This window comes from Protopterus annectens, chromosome 16.part0 (assembly GCF_019279795.1).
Source record: "Protopterus annectens isolate FY-2018-M chromosome 16.part0, PAN1.0, whole genome shotgun sequence".
Lineage (NCBI taxonomy): Eukaryota > Metazoa > Chordata > Ceratodontiformes > Protopteridae > Protopterus > Protopterus annectens.
Genome location: NC_056750.1, coordinates 611,423,308 through 611,445,469, shown reverse-complemented (window position 1 = coordinate 611,445,469; position 22,162 = coordinate 611,423,308). Strand labels below are relative to the sequence as shown.

General features: G+C 45.9%; 1 protein-coding gene across 1 annotated transcript in view; it reads left to right on the top strand.

Annotated features, from left to right (window-relative positions):
- The window catches only part of SEC16A (SEC16 homolog A, endoplasmic reticulum export factor), a gene marked incomplete in the record, with an annotated part of 1,997,470 nt that overhangs the window by 382,037 nt on the left and 1,593,271 nt on the right, over nt 1-22,162 (top strand). The window contains 1 exon segment of the mRNA XM_044058481.1: nt 19,028-19,170. Within this exon segment, the coding sequence (XP_043914416.1) occupies nt 19,028-19,170 (143 nt within the window).

Genomic DNA, 22,162 nt, shown 5'->3' with positions numbered 1-22,162 from the left:
ATTTGGTATTAAATTAAAAAAACTTTGTCTGTATCTTTATCAAGAAATGAGAATGATGCTTTGAAGAAATAAGTACAGAATATATAGTTATTAAATGTGGGGACTATGGTGGAGCGGTAGTGGTAATGGATAAACGGTTTTATTTGAATACTATATTTCATATGCTGTCTGGTAAAGAGACTTGCACATCTGTTACCCATGTTACGGTACAAAGTATTGTAAAAAAAAAATAGGTAATGAAATTTCTAGTCTGCATTTAAATGGACCGCTGTCATTGGATTTGCTAATTTATGCTTATACACCTCATCCTGTACAATCTGTAATGTATGGACTTCTTAAAATACATAAAGAAGAAAAAGGCCCCTCCCTCCATGAGACCAATTGATTCATCTAAACGATAGATTACAAATCCAGTGTCTTGCTTTCTAGAAGGTGTGTTATGTCAATTTTTAAGTCATTCTAAGAGCTACACAAGGGATAGTCAAGATTTCTTTACAACTATATAGCTGACATAATGAGGAGAGTTCGAGACTCATCGCAATACCCAATGAAATGGACATTGAATTTATTAGACAATTTCTTTCTAGGTATTCTCATTTATTAACTGGTGATATTAATACCATCTGTGAACTACTACTAATTTTGTCATGTAATGTATTTTTGTTTTAGGATAAATATTTTCTTCAAGGAAAAGCTGTGGTGACTGATACTTCTGTAGCCAACACTTATGTGAACTTGGTGTTGGCCACATGGAAAGATACCTTTGTTTTCAATGCTGATAATGTATTTCATGATTATCTCCTATTTTGAAAGAGATTTGTGGAGGACAATTTTATTTTATGGGTTTTAATGGTGGAGAGCAAAATGATTTTAATTTAACAGACCACACACAATTTTTGAAATTAAAAATTTCATGCTCCCTTACCATAATTTATTTCTTGGATATTGAGATAGTAGGTGAATGTGAGGGTAGATTTGAAACTAGTGTGTTTAGAAAGGTTACTTATAAGAATGTGTTTGTATTGAACGAGAATACAACCCCCCCCACCATGTTTTTTGGAACATAGTTAAGGGACAGATGCTGCAAAATTCAAGGTTCATGAAGAGGGGGCTATGAACGCCCCTTACTGGAAGGTGATCACTTATCAACCCTAGGGACACGCATGCTCAGGCAAACCTTTCTTCTTCTCTATAAATTACTTCAGACGTAGTGATGAGTATAAATTAAGATTCATTGCTGCTTATAATAAGCATACATGTAACTTAAAAAAAATTTTCTAAACAATGGTGTTTTTTTACAGTTATTGAATTTAATTAAAGGAATTGACAGTTGTCTAAATTTTGAATATAGAGGAACTATAATGTTATACAGGCTCTATGTTACAAGGAACAAGGCATATATGATATAGTCAAAGAAAAATGATCTATGCTTGCAATAGATGTAAGTTCTGTAAACAACTGCTTTATACAAATGGATTCACGCACCAGATTACTTCTAGATCTTATTGGTGTAATAGCTACATAGATTGTGATTCTGCCAGTATAATATATGTAGCCATTTGCTGGACTTGTGCAGAGTTTTATGTTGGGCAGAAGTATAGAAACTCCGACGAGTGTGTCTGTGAATATCTTACTGTGGTCTGTCTCTCTCTCCCTCTCTCTTTGCAGTAAGTGGGGGCTATTGCGTTTCACTTCATTGATATTCAGTGTTAAACTCTTAGCCTAGATGTATTTATAAGTGGTAGTCACATATCTTTTAATTTATTACTGCTCAATGTCTGAGTTGTTTGGCTTCTGCTACAGACCTACAATCAACTGCATTACTAGCTGAGTTAAGTACAAACTTGCAGTGGTAAAGATTGTATTGCATTTTGTTTTTCTGTTTATTTAATTGTTTCATTGAATATTGTGGTCTGTGTCTCTCCGTAGTTATTTATTTTTCTATTTAACTGTTTCATAGAATACTTTGGTGTGTGTGTGTGTGTGTGTGTGTGTGTGTGTGTGTCTCTCTCTCTGCAGTTAGTTTCCTGCCCTCCCTTCCAGTTCTTGTTCTGGTATTAATCTTGGTGGCTTTGGAATTGCTCGCCCCTCCTGTAAATTTGTGTTTGAACACTCCTCCTGTGTCTATCTCATTTGCTCACTCAGCCGAGTACAGTGAGATCATATTTTGACTTCAGACACTCCTACCAGTCCCATCTGTTCAGCTCTGTCCCAGCTTTATTCCAGTCTAGTGTCACTAGCTCATTCTACCTAATACAGAGAGAACATTTGTGAAGGACAAACCACTTAGGTCCTTAATTTTGAATTATCTTCTGTTTCTGCTTTCTCCCTTTCCACTTTACAAAAAAAAATGTCTAAGCTTGTTTCTTGCCTTTCCTGTAACTAGTCTAGTCCAGATACAGATTTGCTGTAACCAGGAATGTTTGTAAGCTTCTGAGCCCCCCAAGCCTTTCTTTGTTGGAAGAAAGCATTCTACCTTATCAGTGGGAGTGGTAAGCACTAGGTAGCGTATCTACCACAAGATCCAGGTACAGATTCTTAGTTTTAGCACTTGAATTTGTTTATTCATGCTCAGCACTTGTTCAGAACTTGTTAGTACTAAATAAGCTACAGATTACTACAGCATTCAACGTTTATGTAGAGGAAAATAGTTTTTGTACTTACTTTCCTCACTTGCTTAGAGAAAAACAGCTCTTATACTCACTTTCCTCACTTGTCCAGAGGAAAGTAGTTTTTTATTCAGGCATGTCTAAGGGTCAGCTCCCAGTGTTCTCTCCTGTCTAGCTGATGAATCTGGGCATCTTGGGGCAATGTAGCAGTTGCCTCATGTACACAGACAAACCTCTCCTCCTACCACCCAACACCACATCCTGTGAGAGATGCACTTATCTAGCCAAACTAGATGTAAAGCTGTCTCCAACCAAGACTGAACTTGACAGTCAAGAGGAGAAGGTAAACACTTGCATTACACCACACTCATCATATAGTCCCACTAAACCTACACCAGCAAAATTCACACTTAGAAACACAAAAACATTCGCGGAGGCTCTCAATAACAATCTGCTCAAGCAACAGAGGCCTCCAAAGCAGAAACACAAGCAACCTCTACCCCCCCAACACAACCCAAATGACATATAGCCCACAGACTCAATGTGCCAGTAAACCACAGCCCATAAGGCAAAACAACGTACACAATACACTAGTCATAGGTGACTCTATAGTCAGGCACACTGATGTCCCACTCACAAGGCTAAACGAGAAGAAGGTTACTGTCAGCTGCCTGTCGGGTGCCAGGAGCCGCCACATAACCCATGCACTCAGGTCACTCCACAACAAGTACAGATATGACTCTGTCATTGTCCATGTTGGTGTGAATGACCTGAGACATACCTCCTTGGACTACATGAAAAGAGACATGGAAGAGCTCTCCAATCTTGTAGCCCAGGCAGGCATGACCCTAGCCCTGAGTAGCATCCTGCCTTCGCCCAGAATGATACCGCAGTACAAGGACAACATGATTAACTTCAGCAATTGGCTGAGCTTCTGGTGTCATTCTAAGGGGATCCAGTATCTGTCTACCTGGGATGACATGGTCAATAAACCACGATGCTTTGCCAGAGATTGTCCTGCACCTGTCACCCTCTGGGATTCCAGATACTGGCTAAGGATTTTGCCGCCCCTATAGTGCCTTTTTTAGGCAAGGTTCAAATGACAAAATTCACCACCGTAACAGGAACAGGCAAGCAAAAACTGAGGGTAATGCTACTCAGTGCTATAACTCTAAATCTCAAAATGCACTCACTCCTTAAAATGGAGAGCATCGATATCTGTGCAGTGACTGAGACCTGGTTCAGGGCTCTAGAGAGCACCCCTGCATTACCAGGCTATAACTCACACCACACTTTTCGGCTGTCTAACCTGCACCAGAACACCAAAGGTGGAGGTGTGTCCATATTCATTAAGGATATCCACACCTCCAGGCTAGTTGCGCAGCATAATGCATCCAAGGTTATCCAAGTGCAATTAACTCTGGGCAAAACTGCAATCCAAGTTGTAGTTTGCTACAGATCCCCCACCATGCCCCAGGATTCCCACTCTTTTTCTGATATACTGGAAAATATCAACCAAACACCCTAATAATGGGCGATTTCAACTACCCCACCATTAACTGGAAAAACTACTTGTGTACCAATTCCTTCACTCTCCGCTTTCTGAAATTCATAAATTCCAATGCCCTGGATCAACTTATCCACACCCCCACCAGGGGCAACAGTATCCTAGACCTAGTCATTGCTAACATGAGTGACCAGTGTTCCACACCTGAAGTCAACTCCTCGTTGGTCAGATCCGACCATAAGCTAATCACCCTAGATAGCCACATCCCGCCCCCACCCACCTTTAAGGAAACCATGGTAAAAAACTTCTCCAAAGCCAACTTCATGCTTTTTAACACAAAAGTGGTGAACTTCTTGACACCCATGCAGATGAACAGTACAGTTACGACTGCTGAAGCCTACACAAATGCACTCTTTAAGCACTTAGACGAGTACATGGATCGTGCTATCCCAAACAGAACCAAGATGCTATCCTCCAAAAAAGGAAGCTAATCTGGTGATGTTCTTCGTATTTCACTGTTTCAGTCATTACATTTAGGTTATCTGCCTGCAGGTAGCCCTCAGCCGGCCTGAATATCAAAGTCATGGATCCCTGCGTCGGATGCTGTCTCTTCTTCCATGACGTCAGGTCATCAGGGGTATATAACATTCAGCCAATGCCATTACATCAGTCTTTCTTGCCGCACGGTGCACGAAGCAGAAGCAGTTCGCAAGTGCCGGTCGGCCGACTCTTGAAATTTTTGTGTTTCAGAGCCAAAGTCTTCTAAAAAGCTAAGTACCCCATTGGGGATCCTTTTTCTTGCTCTAGACTGATGTCAGTAAAAGTTAACAATTGTATTACCTGTGGAAAGCAAATGCCTCATAAAGATTTTAATTCATACTGTATTCCTTGCTTAGGCCCAGACCACGATATCCCTCACTGTCGGTTTTGTGCCTTATTCAACCCTTGAACTGTTCGTCGTTGGTTTATTTTTGCAGCAAATTATTTAGGTACTTGATTTAACTATCCAGAAATGGCTTCGGTAAGCCGTCTGACTACCGACATTCTGAAAAACGTGAAAATAAAGACATAGACAGGTCGCATAGGTTCAAAGCTGCCGACGACGCTTCCGTTAAGCTAGTCGCCAGTGGAGGAAAAGGCTAAATCAATGCAAACAGTGAAAGATTTCCTACAGGTTCAACCTCCACGTTTCAGTAGAAATTGGCCTTCAAAAAATTGGTCCTTTCCAGCCACGGACAGACCCCAAAGAGGTAGATACAGGCGCCCGAGGGGCAGAGGGCAATCTCAAGGATCGTTTAGAGGCAGACAATGGCAAGCTCCTACACAAAGAGGTGGTGAGGATAGTTCACAGCCATTCAGAAAGCAAACCCAATGACTTTCCCCTTTGCATGCCAAGCAAGACTCAAATGGCAGCTCCTTTAGGCAGAAAACTGGCATTATTTTCGAAGAATTGGCATATTGTCACAAAAGACAAATGGATCCTGGACATTGTAAACAGAGGCTACAGATTCCATTTTCACACCCTTCCAAAAATGAGAGGCATGCCAAACCTGCCACACAATCAAAGGGCAGAGGCACAAAGGCAAATTTCAGATCTCATGGACATGAAAGCTATTCAAGAGGTACCTACACAAGTACAAGGTCAAGGTTTTTATTCCAGACTATTCCTGGTACCAAGGAAGGGAAAAGATTGGAGACCTATTTTGGACCTATCCATCCTAAACACATTTTTACTCGTGCCAAAATTCAAGATGCTCACATTACAGCAGCTTCTTCCCATGTTTGGCAAGGAGTCTTGGCTGGTAACATTGGACCTCAAGGAGGCATACCTGCATGTCCCAGTCAGACAAGATTGCAGAAGATACCTCAGACTTCTTGCAGGTTCAACCCATTATCAATTCTCTGCATTGTCCTTTGGCTTATCTACTGCGCCCAGAGTATTCACAAAATGCCTGTATGAGTAATTGCCTACTGCAGACTTCAAGGGATACAAATATACCCATATTTGGACGACTGCCAGATCCAAGCGGACAGCAAGCACATACTTCTGAAACATCTGGCTTTTGTAATAATGTTGTTGAATTCTCTGGGATACACAGTCAACAAAAAGAAATCAAGGCTAATACCCTCTCAAAAAATAATTTTCCTGGGTGCCAACTTGGACACAAACACCCAGATGGCCTGCCTCGCGCCAGAGAAACAGGGGCAACTAACTCAATACTTCAGAAAACTAGCAAATTTCACCAGGCTGACTGCAAGGAAAATCCTGCAGGCTCTGGGATTCATGGCATCTTGCATCCTACTAATCCCATGTGCAAAGCTGCATATGAGGAAACTTCAATGGTACCTGAAAACCTATGGTCTCAACACAGCCACAGTTTGGAAACAATAATACCACTGATTCCATGTCTTCAAAAGGAATTTCTGTGGTGGGCTCAAGCATGCCAAAGAAACACAGGTCTCCCATTCTGCAAGCCTCAAGCAAATCAAGTCATCACAACAGACGCCTCAGACTACGCCTGGGGGGCGCACATGACAGATCGGTGCATTCAGGGCAAATGGTCCCAAAAAGAAAAGCACCTACACATCAATCAAAAGGAAATGCTAGCAGTAATAAATGCTATTATAGCTTTCAAAGACCTTCTGCATCCAGGTCAACTATTGATAAGGACAGACAACACCACAGTAATGTGGTACATAAACAGGGAGGAACACATTCATACCCCCTATGCAGGCTGGCCATGTCACTTTGGAACATGGCTCTGGAATTACAAATCGAACTTCAAGCACAGTACTTGCCAGGCAAGGAAAACACGCTGGCAGACAACCTAAGCAGAAATATGACGGATCCACACGAATGGAAGTTGCATCCTCAAGTTTATACAGAGATAATTCAAGCATGGGGAAGGCCAGACATAGATCTCTTTGCCTCCCACAAAAATCACCAACTGACAAAATTCTGCTCAAGGACTTTTCATCCACAGGCCTGGAGAGTGGACGCTCTCTCTTTCAGTTGGACAACAATGACCGTTTATCCCTTTCCACCTCTTCCTCTGCTGCCCAAAGTTCTATTAAAAACCAGAGCAGACAGACCAAAGATGATTCTCATTGCTCCAGACTGGCCAAGACAGCACTGGTACCCACTCCTGAGGAGCCTGACTCATTCCCCACCATGGACCCTACCTCTAATGCCTCTTCTTCTGACTCAGCACAGCTTCAAAACTCTTCACAGTCAGCCGAAAACACTCAATCTGGCCGCATGGAAGATTCCTTAACTTCACAACAGACCCTACTCTCCAAGGAGGTGCAGGATGTCATTTTGGAGGCCAGAAGGCCGTCTACTAGAAAAGCTTACTCCGCAAAATGGAAACGGTTTTGTGCCTGGAATGAGAAAAAGGGCCAGAATCCTGGAATACTGAATTTACCTCAAATATTACAGTATCTAGCTGAGCTGCTAAGCAGTGGACTTGCATTCTCCTCCATCAAAATCCATGCCTCAGCCATTTCTGCAGAATACAACACTGATCCTCCTTTATTCTCTCACCCCCTCTTAAGACAGTTCCTTAGAGGGGCTAAGAATATAAAACCCCCAAGGAAACAACCAATACCTGCTTGGGATCTCAATTTCATTCTAGAAAAGCTGACCTTGCCTCCTTTTGAGCCAGCTGCCTCAACAGATTTGCAATATTTTTCCTGGAAAACAGCCTTCCTTCTGGCCATCACCTCAGCCCGCAGGGTATCGGAACTACAAGCCCTTATGGCTGTGCAGCCTTTCATCATTTTCCATCAGGACAGAGTTTCCTTACGAACCAATCCGTCCTTTATGCCAAAGGCGGTATCCAGGGTAGCTTTGAATCACGCTATCCACTTACCTACCTTTTACCCTAATCCTCAAAACAAAGGGGAGAGACTACTACATTCCTTGGACATCCACAGACAGCTGCGTTATTTGGACAGAACAAAGCCTTTCAGAAAATCAGAACAACAATTTGTGTTCTATGCTATAGGAGCTCAAGGGAAGCCAATTTCCAAACAGACAATCTCGAAGTGGATAGCCCACTGCATAGGCTTTTGTTACTCTTTTCATGGTAAAACTGTGCCTGCTGGCATCAGATCTCACTCCACAAGGGCCACAGCTACCTCTGCAGCTTTCCTCAGAGGAGTTCCTACCAAAGATATTTTGGAAGCAGCCACTTGGAGTTCTGTGCATACCTTCTCCAAGCACTACCACCTTCCATTATACTCCAAAACTAGAGCAGGCTCTGCCACTGCAGTCTTGCAGGGCATCCTGGCTCCTCCTAGTTCCACCTAGTGCCTACCACCCCTTTTTTTAGCTTTGGGATTCTACTAATCTGTTATGACTTCAGCTGTATGCACGATGAACATAGTACAGTTTTGTACCTGCAGTCCAGGTTTCCCTCCCTCCTTCCCCTCTTGGGACAGGCCTATTGGCTAACACCTCCTCATACAACCTGATTGGGGTATTCATTTATGGTGTATTTGCTTGCAACTACTGTTTTTTGATTATATTGCATTGCATTATTACATACATTTATTTATTGCCTTCCTTCTGGGGGCACCTGACATCTGGGGCAAGAAAAAAATGAAGAAAATGGCGTCGGCTGGTTCTTTTATACCCCTGTCGCACTGACGTCAGGGAAGAAGCGACGACAACCGACGCCAGACCTAGACTTTCTAATTTGGCCGACCGAGGACCCACCTGACTGCAGGATAACCCATCTGTTATGACTGCAGCTGTATTAGCACTCGAACATCTACATTTATGGTAGGTATAAAACTGTACTTTACTTCTGTACCTCACCAGACCATCTCCATTTGAGGACACTGAGTTCGATGAGGGGGAAGGGTCCCCCAGATCTCCACCTGAGGATCTCTTTTGGAGAAATACTGGAACTTTTAAAGCAGAAAGGTGGATAGTGTTTCGACCCCCACCCCACCCCACCCCAGGAGGAGTCACGGTTCCTGGAGGCTTTCAGGTGTAGCCTAGCTATGTCTTGGGTGACCCCTCAAGCTGATGAGCTGATGGACCTTTTCTTATGCTGTAGATGGAAGGATCTGTATACTGTGGAGCATATCCTTAATCGACCAGATAGATTTTTAGCTTCCCCCAGGACAGAACACAGTGGATGCCATGGTTGCGGCAGCAGCCACTAAGAAAGAGCTTGCAGAGAGTAGAGGAAGTCTGTCATATCAAAATGAACAGGTGCTCCAGGAGATGTCTGTGCTTCTGGCTGGGAGACCATAATCATCAGTCCAGAGCACTGCCCTTTGTCCTCGCCACTGCCCCCAGGGTATTCATCATATGCATGATGGCAGTAGCGGCCCACCTAAAACTGATTCCGACTACTCAGACCAGGCATCTACTTTTGCAAGCAGGGGACTACTTGCTCTACTGGTCTCCATGTGGGCATCCCAGTGAACTTAAATGAGTCACAAGTCACTCCTACTCATGGAGTTTATAGCTACTTGTGTAGATGCAGTCAATCAGATAGCGACTCTTCCTCCAACAAGAGTACAAATCCTCATATCCCAAGTAAGAAAAGTGATTTTGCCTTCCCTCTCCTCCAGCATGACTAGCTTTGGCAGGCATTGTGGTCCATGGCAGCAGTGATAACTGTAGTTCCATTGGCCAGATTTCATATGCGGATTCTTCAGTGGACTCTGTCGGTTCAGTGGTCTGTTCCTTAGCTGCCCTTGTACACTGCAGTCAGGATTACACAAGATTGTAAGGAACACCTTCTTTGGTGGATTCATTCTAATGAAGTTTCTCAAGGCCATCCATTTGTTTTACCTCTACTGGTAGCCATAGTAACTAAGGACACCTCCCATTTGGGGTGGGGCATTTCTTGTGAAGGACAGTTCAAGGTACTTGGTTCCCTAAAGAGCCAAATTTACATATCATTGCCCTGGAGATGAGAGCTGTCTTTCCTAGTGTTGCAGGCTTTTCAAGATGCTCTCCCCTCTGGGACGATTGCAGTTCAGTCGGGCAATATGTCTGTGGTCCGGTACATCAACAGATGGGGGGATCCAGATCTTATCCTCTTTGTTGCGTGGCAGTGAGAAAGTTAGTGTGCTTGCAGATAATCTAAATAGATCCATTCTGATGCCTTACAAGTGGTCTGTCAATTTCAGAGTGGCTTTGAGAATTTCCTGTCAGTGGGGCAAACCATGCTGCGATCTCTTTACTTCCCCTGTCTTTACAAGTGCAGCAGGTTTTTTTCCCTGACCCCCCCCCTTGGGCGGAGTCATCAAGAGGATGCTCTAGTTCACAATTTCCCCTTCTGTCTCCTCTGTGATTGTCGCCCATTACCTTTGCTCTCCAAATCTCTACAGAAAGGTTACCAGTTGAAAAGCACACTTATGCGCATTGCACCTTTTTGGCCTCATCAAATCTGGTTTCCTTTCCTGTGGCCTCATCGTTTGTATCTTGTCCTGGAATACTGGACCCCAGTCTAGACCTCCCATCTCATCCGATGGGGTAACTGATCTGGACATAACAGGCCTCAAGTTAACTGCATGATTTCTCCAGTTCTAATATTAGCTATGTAGCCCAGGCTTTCCTCCCTGGTCTGAGATTTTTTAGTATTACTCCTTCAAAGAGGGGAATAGTTTCTCCTCTATCCAAGTGCAGCTGGCCACCATTTCCAATTATCATTCTGGTGAACATCACACTACTTTTATGTCTAAGTTATGCAAGACCTTTTTGAAAGGCATCTTTTTACTTACGTCCCCCCAGACAAGGTTTACTCGTATAAGTTCATAGGTAGGTACTAGGCTGTTGGCCCAAGGGCCTTTATAAGCCTAGCCAAAAGGTACCCTGGCTTTCGCCACCCAAGAAAATTATTTTCCTGTGCCACTGTCGAGCAGAGCTACAGAAGTGATTCCTGGGAAGAATTTCCTATCTCTCATCCAATCATCAAGATTTTTCTTGAAGAGTGCTAATGAGCAGCTTTGTTTGATATAGATAGGTAGTTTGTTCCAGAGTATGGGAAGTCTCTGGGACAGGAATCTATCCCTCCAGCATGTTCTGTTTTTTGTGGTGACAAGGTTTAGGTCCCTAGAGCGTGTAGCTCTGAGGGATTGGGATTTCTTTAAGTGGAGCATGTCCAAAAGCTTTGGGTTTGACATAGCTTTGTGTATTAGGCAGAGATTGCCTCTGAGTAGGCAATATGCGACAGAGTAAAGCTGCAGTTTTTTTAGATGGTCTGCGTAGGGCATCTGTTTGAGGCCGGTAATCCTCTTTGTGAGGTATTTCTGCAGCCCTTCCAGTTGTAGTTGTCTTGTGAGGTACAAACCAAAAGGGGCGTTAATAGTCTATAATGGGTCTAATGACTGACGAGCAGAGGGGAACAATGACCTTTTTTTTTCCTGGATGAGAAACCTTTTGTGATGAGCTATGCCATGTAGAATGATTTCCTGACTACTGTGGTGATGTGATTTCTTCCATGGGACTGAACTGTCTTACTTCAAAGTCTGACTCAAAAGTCCATTTGAACCTTCTGCTAAGTCAGACCTACATTTTTGTCCTAAAGACCTTTTTCCTAGTTGCCATTACTTCAGCTAGATGAATATCCAAACTCCAGGCCCTTTCTTCCAAGTCTCCATATTTGATATTTCATAAGGATATGGTGCCTTTATGTACTAACCCATCATTTTACCTATGGTAGCTTCTGAATCAAACATTTATCTGGTCATTAACCTCCTGATTTTCTTCCCAAAATGTTCCAGTCAAGGTGAATACATACTGCATCTTTTGGGTCTACACAGGGAACTTCGTCTCCATTTTCATCGAACCAGTTTTCAGAAAATCTGGCCAATTGTTTGTTTTCTTTTCTCATAACAGTCTGGGCATGGCAGTTTCCAAAGTGATTTTAGCCAAATGGTTGACTGATTACATATCCATTGTTCATAAACAGAGAGGTTTATATTTGCCTAAGCCACCAAGAGCGCATGCAGTGAGTTTTGTGGTGACCTCTTCAGCTTTTTGTTCAAGCGTTTCAATATATGACATTTGTGTGGCTGCCATGTGGTCTAATACTCATACCTTTATTGCTCATTAAAAATTGTATTTGATTTCTAAGAACAGAGCTGCTTTTGGCTCCGCAGTACTCTGAAATATCCTTCCATGAGGACCACCCAAGGCGGCTCATCTAGCTGGAGACACTGCCCCATCAGTTGAGGAATGAATGTAAATGACATCATCATAAACAAAATATCTGAAGTAGGGACTTCATTTGTCAGCAACCTGTGGGTCTTGGATCCGATATTGGATCCGTGCCGGCAACTTGTTTCATAGCTAATGGATTCGAGCTCCTAGCTCCTCCCCTCACCCATAATCCCCTGCCAACCCTCCATGACCTCAGATCTAGTTTGCAGCGCTTGTGGATGGCTGGATTCCTTGAGCTCTAGCAAAAAATCATCAGTTAAGTCTGTTTTTCTGTCAAATTCTCTACCTTAATTTAAAAAGTGTGTAAGAGTTAGGTTCCCTGTAATATAAAAATTTTTTTTTTACTTAGTTTTTTCCCTCCCTTCGCTGGTCGTTAGTGAGTGTGTGTGTGTTGTGTTTTTGGGGCCTGTGTGTTTGTGTAGCACTCCTTTTTTTCTTTAAAGTATAGCTGAGGCCCCAAAAGCCATTTTTTCTAAATGCACCGAGTGTGGCCATAAGCTCTCCCCGGCTGATGGCCACACTTGGTGCATTCGGTGACTTGGGGTTGAACACCTTACCTCAGGCTGTACCATTTGTGCAGCGTTCAACCCCAGGGCACTGAAAGAGCGGAGGTCGAAGCTGGTCCTGGCGGGACTTTTGCCCCCCGGACTCGGCTCCGGCCTCCACTGCTCCCGTGGCACTACCACAGGCTGTGGTATTTGCCACTCCTGCCCCCCTTCCATCGGCCGGGACTCAAACTCCTGCTAAAGCGCCGGAGGACAGGGAGGCTAAGAGGGAGAAACGGAGGGAGAAGCACCACAAACGGCGGGCCGAGGCCTCTGCTTCTGCCCCACCAGCTAAGCGGGCTTCTCCCTCCACTGCTTCTAGGTCTCCTCCTCCTCGGCTCCGATCTCCTTGTTTCTCCCCAGGGCCCGAGGAGGAGGAGGCCCGATCTCCATCGAAGTCATTGAGGTGGCATTCCAGGCCTCTTCGAGATCAACATTCAGCATGTCTGATGTAGACTTGGACCGGATGATGCGAAGATTCATCCAGGCCCAGCTGCAGATGGGAGTGCTCTTGCCTCCCCCCCTTTGGGGGGGGAGCTCGACACTATTTTTCGCTCCAATTGCTCCTTCTCTGACCCGCTACCCGGGTTCGGAGCGTTCGGAGCCGAGCAGCGTCAGAGCCGGGGGTGGGTCGGCACCGACAGTACTTGGTACTTCGGATCCGACCCTGCCCTCGAGTCTGTCAGATCCGACCTCTCGGAGCCGTGGCCCGAGCTTCGGATCTGAGGGATTCAGTGTGCCTTTGGCTCGTCCAGGTCGGAGCGCACTGGTCCTTCAGATCCGATGGTCTCTGCTCCGGTTCCGATCCCTTCATCGGATCCGAGTTGGAGCCGACTCTCGGAGCCCAGAGAGAGTGGTTCCCCCTCGGCCTTCGATGTATTGGAGAGGGCTCTGTTGAGAGCATCCGGACCCCCGGCCCTTGTCTCGGCTCCAGCCTGCACTCCCTCTCTGCTGGGCCAGGCTTCCATCACCCGGCCTAAGGGACAGCCTGCTTTGATGTCCCAGGTAGTTCCATTGGAACAGGATGCTGCTGGCGAGACCTCCTCGGACAGCCCCCACGAGGAAGTGCCCCACTAGCATAAGTGCAAGAGGAGGCACGTGGACTCCCCTGAGTCCTTAACTGAGGACACGGACTTGGATGAAGGGGAAGGCTCCCCAAGATCACCCCCTGAGGATGTCTCCTTTGGAGACATCATGGAGATGCTGAGGATCAGAGGTGGGTGGTCTGCCCCAAAGTCTACCTCTGACGAGTCCGTGTTTCTGGAGGCATTCGAAGCAGGCCCGTCTACCTCTTGGGTGTCCCCTCCGGCCGACCCCTTGGTGGACCTTATTACCACCAGGGCGTGGAAGAACCTGGACACTGTGGAGCCAATACCCAAATGCCCAGACAGGATACTAAGCTCCCCCTCAGACCGGTCACACTGGAGCAAGGGTCCCCCCGTAGATGCCATGTTGATGGCGGCAGCCACGAAGAGGGAACTAGCTCTGGAGAGCCCCTCAGTCCATCCACCGAGCAAGGAGTCCCGCTCGATGGACCGCTTAGGGAAGCGAGTTTTTAGTTCAGCGACCTTCTCGGTAAGGTCTCTGAACTATATGGCACATGTCATCAAGATGCAGCGGGATCTTAACAAAGAATACACTGCCTTCCCCCCTGAGTCCATGTCGGCAGAGGACAAACAATTGTACTCCACCCGAATGGCCACTCTGAGATCCATTTCAAATACCTCTATGCGGCTGTTGTCCCACGCCACCAAGGGAGCCGCTAGAGCTAGCGGAGCGGGCCTAGTCATGAGACGTCAGGCCTGGCTCCATCATTGTGACTTTGCGGAGCCCTTTAAAGCGTCCTTTGCAAACGGCCCTTTCGATGGTTTTGCCCTGTTTTGCAAAACGGTTCGCAAGACACTTGTCCAGAGCGAGAAGGATGGGAAGACGTCGTCTGCCGTCGGAGTCCGCTTCTCTGCTCCCCAGCGGTCCTTTTCGTAGAACCAAAAGGGTCAGAAGAAGATGTGTTTCTGGAAATCGCAACATTCCTAACCCGCTCTGGACAACCAGTCCTTCCGTGGCAGAGGAGGACAGGGAGGACGCCGCCCCAGGGGCAGAGGGGCTCCGAGAAACTTCGGGTCCAGAGAACCTTTCTCTGACCGGCCCACGCAGCAGCTCTGTAGGGTTGCCCGACTGCTCCACTCTGGAGGCAGTCGGGGGGCGCTTTTCGGAGCACCTAGCAGCATGGGAGTCGATCACGACAGACCGCTGGGTGCTTCGAATTATATCCAGAGGGTACAATATCCCGTTACTTCCTGTCCCCAAATTCAAGAACCTCCCCGATGTACCACCCGATCAGAGGGAGGCTGCAGCCGCAGAAATTCAGCAGCTGCTAAGAAAAAGAGCCATCCAGCCTGTCCTCTAAGACCAGCTCGGATTAGGGTTCTACTCCAGGTTCTTTTTGGTGCCAAAAAAGATGGGGGACTTGAGACCGATTCTTGACCTGTCCCGTTTGAACCTGTCGGTAACCAAGGAAAAATTCCAAATGGTCACTCTTCAATCTATTCTCCCCCTTTTAAGGGAGAACGATTGGATGTGCTTTATAGACGTCAAGGATGTGTACTACCGCATTCTAATGGACAGACTATCCAGGAGGTTCCTCGGCTTCCGGCTGGGAGCCAGTCACTACCAGTTCAGGGTCCTTCCCTTTGGCCTCACCACAGCCCCCCAGGGTGTTCACCAAGGTATTAGCAGTGATTGCGGCCCACCTGAGACTGCAGGGAATACAGGTCTTTCCGTACCTGGACGACTGGCTCCTGACCACCCCAACAAGGCATCTACTTTGCTCAGCCAGAGATTTCTTTCTCCGCGTAGCCCCACAGTTAGGCATCACCATCAATGCCGACAAATCCTTTCTGGCCCCGACACAAGTCTTAGAATTCATAGGAGCCAGAATAGACACCAGAGATCTATGAGCCTTTCTGACGTCGGAACGACTACGGAATTTGCAACTTCATGTGCGGGCTATCCTCCAATCAAAGACCCCACCGGCGGAATTAGTCCTGAGGGCGCTGGGCTCCATGGCGGCAGCGATAACGTTCCTTCCATGCGCCCGTCTGAACATGCGGGTACTGCAATGGACCCTTCTAGTACAATGGTCCTTTCTTTTTTTTCCTCTCCATCACCCCATTGCTATCAGCAAGGCTTGCAGGAGGGCTCTATTTTGGTGTCTCCATGCTCCGGAACTCCATACGTGCTGACCCTTCTGCACCTCTCCCCCTCTCGCCACGGTAACCACGGACGCCTCCCGCCTCGAGTGGGGGGTGGCATTATTCAAGCAGGATCGTCCAAGGCACGTGGAACGATAACGAGACCTCCCTGCATATCAACGTTCTGGAGATGAGAGCGGTGCTGTACGCATTGCAAGCACTTCAGAATCTCCTCCCCGTAGGAACGATTGCAATTCAGTCGGACAACATGTCGGTTGTCTGGTACATCAACAAACGGGGGGAACCAGGTCTTACCCTCTATGCCGCGAAGCCCCATGAGAGTGTGGGAATGGGCAATTTCCACCAACCGCTTTCTGATTGCAACGCACATTCCGGGGCGGGCCAACATCCTAGCGGACAAACTCAGCCGCACCCTTCTTACCCCGTATGTGTGGTCTCTCAACCCACTAGTAGCGAAGCAGATATTCGCAATATGGGGGCAACCCTGCTGCGATCTTTTTGCCTCTCCCTCAAACACCAAATGCAGCAATTTCTTCGCTCTGATTCCCCCTCCAGGGGAAACCCCAAGAGACGCTCTGGTGCATGCTTGGCCACCAGGTCTACTTTATGCCTGTCCTCCACTACCCCTGATGCTGCAACTCTTACAGAAAGCCTCGCGGTTGGGGAGCAGGATGATCCTCATTGCCCCATTCTGGCCTCGGCAAATTTGGTTCACTTACCTGTGGTCTCACCTAGTGAATCCCCCTTGGATTCTGGATCCCAGTCCGGATCTAATCTCCCATCCGTCGGACTTACCGACCCCAAATCTGGACAATCTGAAGCTGACAGCTTGGTTGCTCCAGTTCCACTCCTAGTTAGGACTCCCAGTATCTCTTCACCAGTCAAAGCCATCCTTGTGGCAGCGCATAAGTCCTCCACCAGGAAAGTGTACCGCAGTAAATGGAAACGTTTCTCCATCTGGGCGGAGCATCATAATCTAGATCCCTTTATACGGCTCTTCTTCCATCCATATTAGACTTCCTACCGAACCTTTTCAGGAAGGCGCTAGTTGCTCAGCTGTCAAAGTGTAATTGGCTGCCATCTCCCATTACCATGTGGGACATGACACAGGGCCCTTGATGTCGGCCAAATTGTGTAAAACCTTTCTCAAGGGCACCTTTTTGCTTAGACCCCCTATAAAAGAAGCCGTACCACCTTGGGATCTTTCACTAGTTCTTCAAGCCCTGACTGCTCCACCTTTTGAACCTGCTGCTTCAGTAGATCTCAAATACTTGTCCTGGAAAACAGTATTTCTTGTAGCCATTGCTTCTGCGAAAAGAGTTTTGGAGCTTCAAGCTCTTTCTGTGAAGCCTCCTCATTTGATCTTTCATCCGGACAGAGTGTACCTCAGGATCAATCCCTCTTTCCTTCCCAAAATAGCATTAGAAACCAATATAAATCAATCCATAAATTTACCTGTTTTCTTTCCTAAATATCAGAATAAAGGAGAGTACAAGCTGCACTCATTAGATGTTCATAGGCAGCTACGTTTTTATACTCATAGAACAGCTGGTCACAGACAATCCGACCAGCTGTTCATTTCCTTTGCCAAATTTAATTTGGGAAAAGCAATATCAAAAATATCTCTATCACGCTGGATTTCACAATGTATCCTGTTAGCGTACCAAGCTTCTGGGAGACCCGCACCTGAAGGAGTTTGCGCACATTCCACTCGTTCCATCTCTACTTCTGCGGCCTTCGAATCTAGAGTTCCATTGGATGATATTTGTTCAGCAGCCACTTGGGCCTCATCTCATACCTTTATTAACCACTACAAACTGGACGTGATTTCTAGAGGGAGAGCATCCTTTGGCTCTGCGGTGCTCCGCAATATCCTTCCATGATGGCCACCCAAGATTCAGGTAGCTGGGGACTCTGTCCCACAGGTTGCTGACAAATGAAGTCCCTACTTCAGATTAAGAAGTTATGTACTCACCATAACGTTCCATCTGAGTAGGTAGCTTCATTTGTCTGCATCCACCCCCCCCTCCTTCCCCCTGGCCTTCAGCGGATCTGTGTAAGTTGGAATACCCTTTTTGGGTACATATTGAGGGGCAAACTTGATCTGAGGTCATGGAGGGTTGGCAGGGGATTATGGGTGAGGGGAGGAGCGAGGAGCTCTGATCCATTAGCTATGAAACAAGTTGCCGGCTCTGATCCGATATCGGATCCAAGACCCACAGGTTACAGACAAATGAAGCTACCTACTCAGATGGAACGTTATGTTGAGTACATAACTTCTTATTATATACTCACCGTAACTATGCATTTGTGTTGTCCATTTTCATTCTTCCTCAACTTCCCACTCTCGCAACACCCTTTGCTTTACTCCTGGAGAGAAGTAAGGGATATTACTTTGGAAACTGTTGTTCCTTGTTTGAGCTCCAGGTTTTTCTTTGTTTCTGCTTTATAAATTCCTTATAGTATCAACCATGTATTATTAGGGACAGCAAACTCGATCTGAGGTATGTTAGGATAGTGGGGGATTATAGGTAAAGGGGAGGAGCTTGAGAGTTGGACCAGTGAATCTGGAAAAAGCAGCCGAGCTGGGTCTGAGTTCAGATTCAAGACCCATGAGTTGAAGAATGGAAATGGGCAACAGAGATGCACTTTTTTGCTGAGTACATTATGTTTGTTTATGCTCCGTCTGTGGAAATGCAAGCTGCTGCAAAGATTCACTGTTATAGTTTGAGTTTTGATCTAGTACTTGTATGATGTTTATGTAACTGTTTGTTTCTGCATCTTCTGAAGACCAAGCTTTACATCACAGAAATCTGTGTAAGCTTCAAGCTTTTTATTCATTGTCTTATTTCTTTAGATGTTTTCTTTACCTGTTCTGTTGATTCATTTATAAAGGTATGAAGTGAATGTTGTATTTGTATGTACTTTGGAACTTGTTTGCATTTATGTTTCTCTTTTTCTTGTAGTTCCTCCAAGGCCAGTCACGCCTGAGAAGTTTACAGTCCCTCATGTTTGTGCAAAATTTGGTCCAGGAGGTCAGCTGTTAAAGGTTCTGCCAAACTTGCCTTCGGAAGGACAACCTACCCTTGTTGAGATACACAATATGGAGGTACAGCTGATGTGGAGGATCCCTTTACTACATGTCTTAAATAGCTAGTGTTATAGTACATAATACTTAGTGTATAGATAACTGCTTATTTGATTTCTGTCTTGTAGACTGAAACACAAAGTACTGCAGTTTGAAATTGTCATGGTTGCTAGATTACTGTATCTTTAGTCCATAGTCTGAGACAAATCCACTGCCAATCATTAGCAGACGGGAGTTCCGCTGTAGCGACCCCTAACCTGGAAAAGCCGAAAGACTTATCCTTAACTCTTCCAAGCCCTACTCAACTACTTGCTCCCTTAGGAGGAAAGCTCGCCCTGCACGCAAAAAGTTGGGGACTCATTACCCAGGACAAATGGGTTTTGAACAGTTTCCCTAGGATACAGATTCCACTTTCACTCACTACCAACCTCAAGTGGATGGCCAGACCTCCCCCCAAATCAGTGGGCGGAGGCCTAAAAAAAGTGCTCTCTCTCCTCAGTATCAGGGCTATTCAACCTGTCCCAGGAGAACAAAGGGGACAATGTTTTTATTCAAGACTGTTCCTGGTTCCCAGAAAAGAAAACTCCTGGCGTCCTATCCTGGACCTGTCTGTTCTCAACACCTTTCTGGTGGTTCCAAAATTCAAAATGCTAACTCAACAGCTTCTTCCTATGCTAGCCAAGGATGCCTGGCTGGCAACCCTAGACTTTGAAAGAAACTTACCTGCACATCCCAATAAGGGAATCCTGCAGACAATACCTACGTTTCAGGGCGGGCTCCATGCACTATCAGATGTTCATAGTGTTTCACTGTTGCAGTCATTACTCTTGGGTTATCCTGCTGGCAGGCTACCCTCAGTCGGCCAGAATTCCAAAGTCTAGGTCCAGCATCGCTTGCTGTCGCCTCTTCCCTGACGTCAGTGCGCCAGGGGTATAAAAGATGCAGCTGACGCCATTTTCTTCGGTCTTACTTGCCACGCTGTGCCCGAAGCAAAAGCAGTTTGCAAGTGCTGGTTGGCCGACTCCTGAGATATTCAAATCCGAATTTCAGAACCAAAGTCTTCATTAAAGCAAAGTACCCCGTTGGGGAAACTTTTTTCTTGCTCCAGACCAATGTCAGAAAAAGTTATCAGTTGTATTTCTTGTGTGAAGCAAATACCTCATAAGGATTTTCACTCTTACTGTATTCCTTGCCTAATTCCTGACCACACCGTTGTTAGCTGGCGGTTTTGTGCTAGATTTAACCAACGCACTATCAAGCGTCGGTTCGATTTTGCATTTCATTACTTTGGCCGAAAATCTAATTATATAATGCCGTCGGAACAGCCAACAACCGGAGTTTACAAAAAACGCAAGGACAAGGAAAAGGATAGGCATACGAGGTCCAAAACCGACGACGAGGCCTCTGCTAGGCCAGTCGCCGGTTCTCAGTGAGGCGCTTTCGCAGCCCCTAGCGCCCGCTACCTCAGAGCCACAGCCCGCTTCTGACTCTCACGTGGTGCCGACTGGGCCTCTGGATACTCAAGGTGTTGGACACTCGGAGATCATTCCCTCAGATGGGTCTGGAGCCGCTGAGCAGGCATCGGCTTCTGAGGGTGTCTTCAGACCAACACAACTATATATTAAGCCATCTTCAGCTTCAAAGACTAAAGCAGCTCTAAAGACAAAGAAAGAAGTACAGCATTCTCCTACTCAGACTTCCATGCTTAAAAAAGCAGATGCTCAAAATGGACAAAGATCTAATTACTTTGATAAGGGGCTCCCATCCCCCCTCCTGAAAAGAGGCCTAGACAAGAGACAGAGTATGATTCTTCTGATCAGGTTTCTATTTCTTCTGATTCCTCTTCTGAACAGGATTACTCCATGCTTCCCTATGAGGATTCTGATGCTGAAGAATCCATTCCTTCAGCCTCTCCTCCTGAGGATTATTCTTTTGGGGAAGCCCTGCATACCATGAGGGAGCATTTCCACTCGGAGAGCCCAGATTATTCTGAATCAAAGAAAAGGCTGAGAGATTCTCTGCTACTTCCTTAGCACAGACCAGTTGCTATTCCACCTGTTCTAGATGATGTATTTTCAGAGTCCGGCCTGTCCCCTGACTCTTTACCCCCTGCACCTGCTAAGCCAGACAGATACTTCAGGGTCCCAGATTCTCATAAATTCCTATATAAAAACCCCGCTGCTGACCCAGAAACTATATCTCAGGGTCCCAAAGGGGTTAAAGCTTCCACTGCAAAAAACCCTGCCCCCTCTGATAGGGATTCTAGGGCTCTAGACAGATGGGGGAAAAAAGTCTACACTTCTGCTACCTTGGCTGTAAGGGCTTTAAATTGTCAGTTTCATATGCTTAAATATCAGCAATATTTAATGTCACTGCTTAAACAGAAATTGTTGACAAATACTGAATGTTCAGAGAACAAGGAAGTGCAGGATTAATTGCATGCAGCTGAACAAGTGGGAAAGCATACATTGCAATGTGGTTATGATTCACTGGAGGCCTCTTGCAGGGCCGCTGTTACAGGTTCTGTGATTAGAAGGCATGCTTGGTTAAAGGAACAGAATCTGCCTGATCATGTTAAAGCAAAATTATTAGATGCACCATTACAGCATGACACTTTGTTTGGTACTAAAGCAGAAGAGGCGTTGAAAAAAATGGAGGATAAAGCAAAATCCATGCAGACAGTCAAGGATTTCTTACAGGTACAGCCACCCAGGTTTAGCAGGAACTGGCCTTCTAAAAATTGGTCCTTTCCAGAATCAGACAGACCACAAAGAGGCAGATACAGGCGTCCCAGAGGCAGATCTCTGCCCCAAGGCTCATACAGGCCTAAACAATGGGGTGCTCCTACCTCCAAAAGCGGAGAAGAGAAATCACAACCTTACAGGAAACAGTCCCAATTACTTTTCTCTACCAGATCCAAGCACTTTTCTTTTGGCAGCCCCCTTAGGGGGAAAACTAACACTTTTTTCATCAAATTGGCAAATGGTTACCCAAGACAAATGGGTCCTGAACA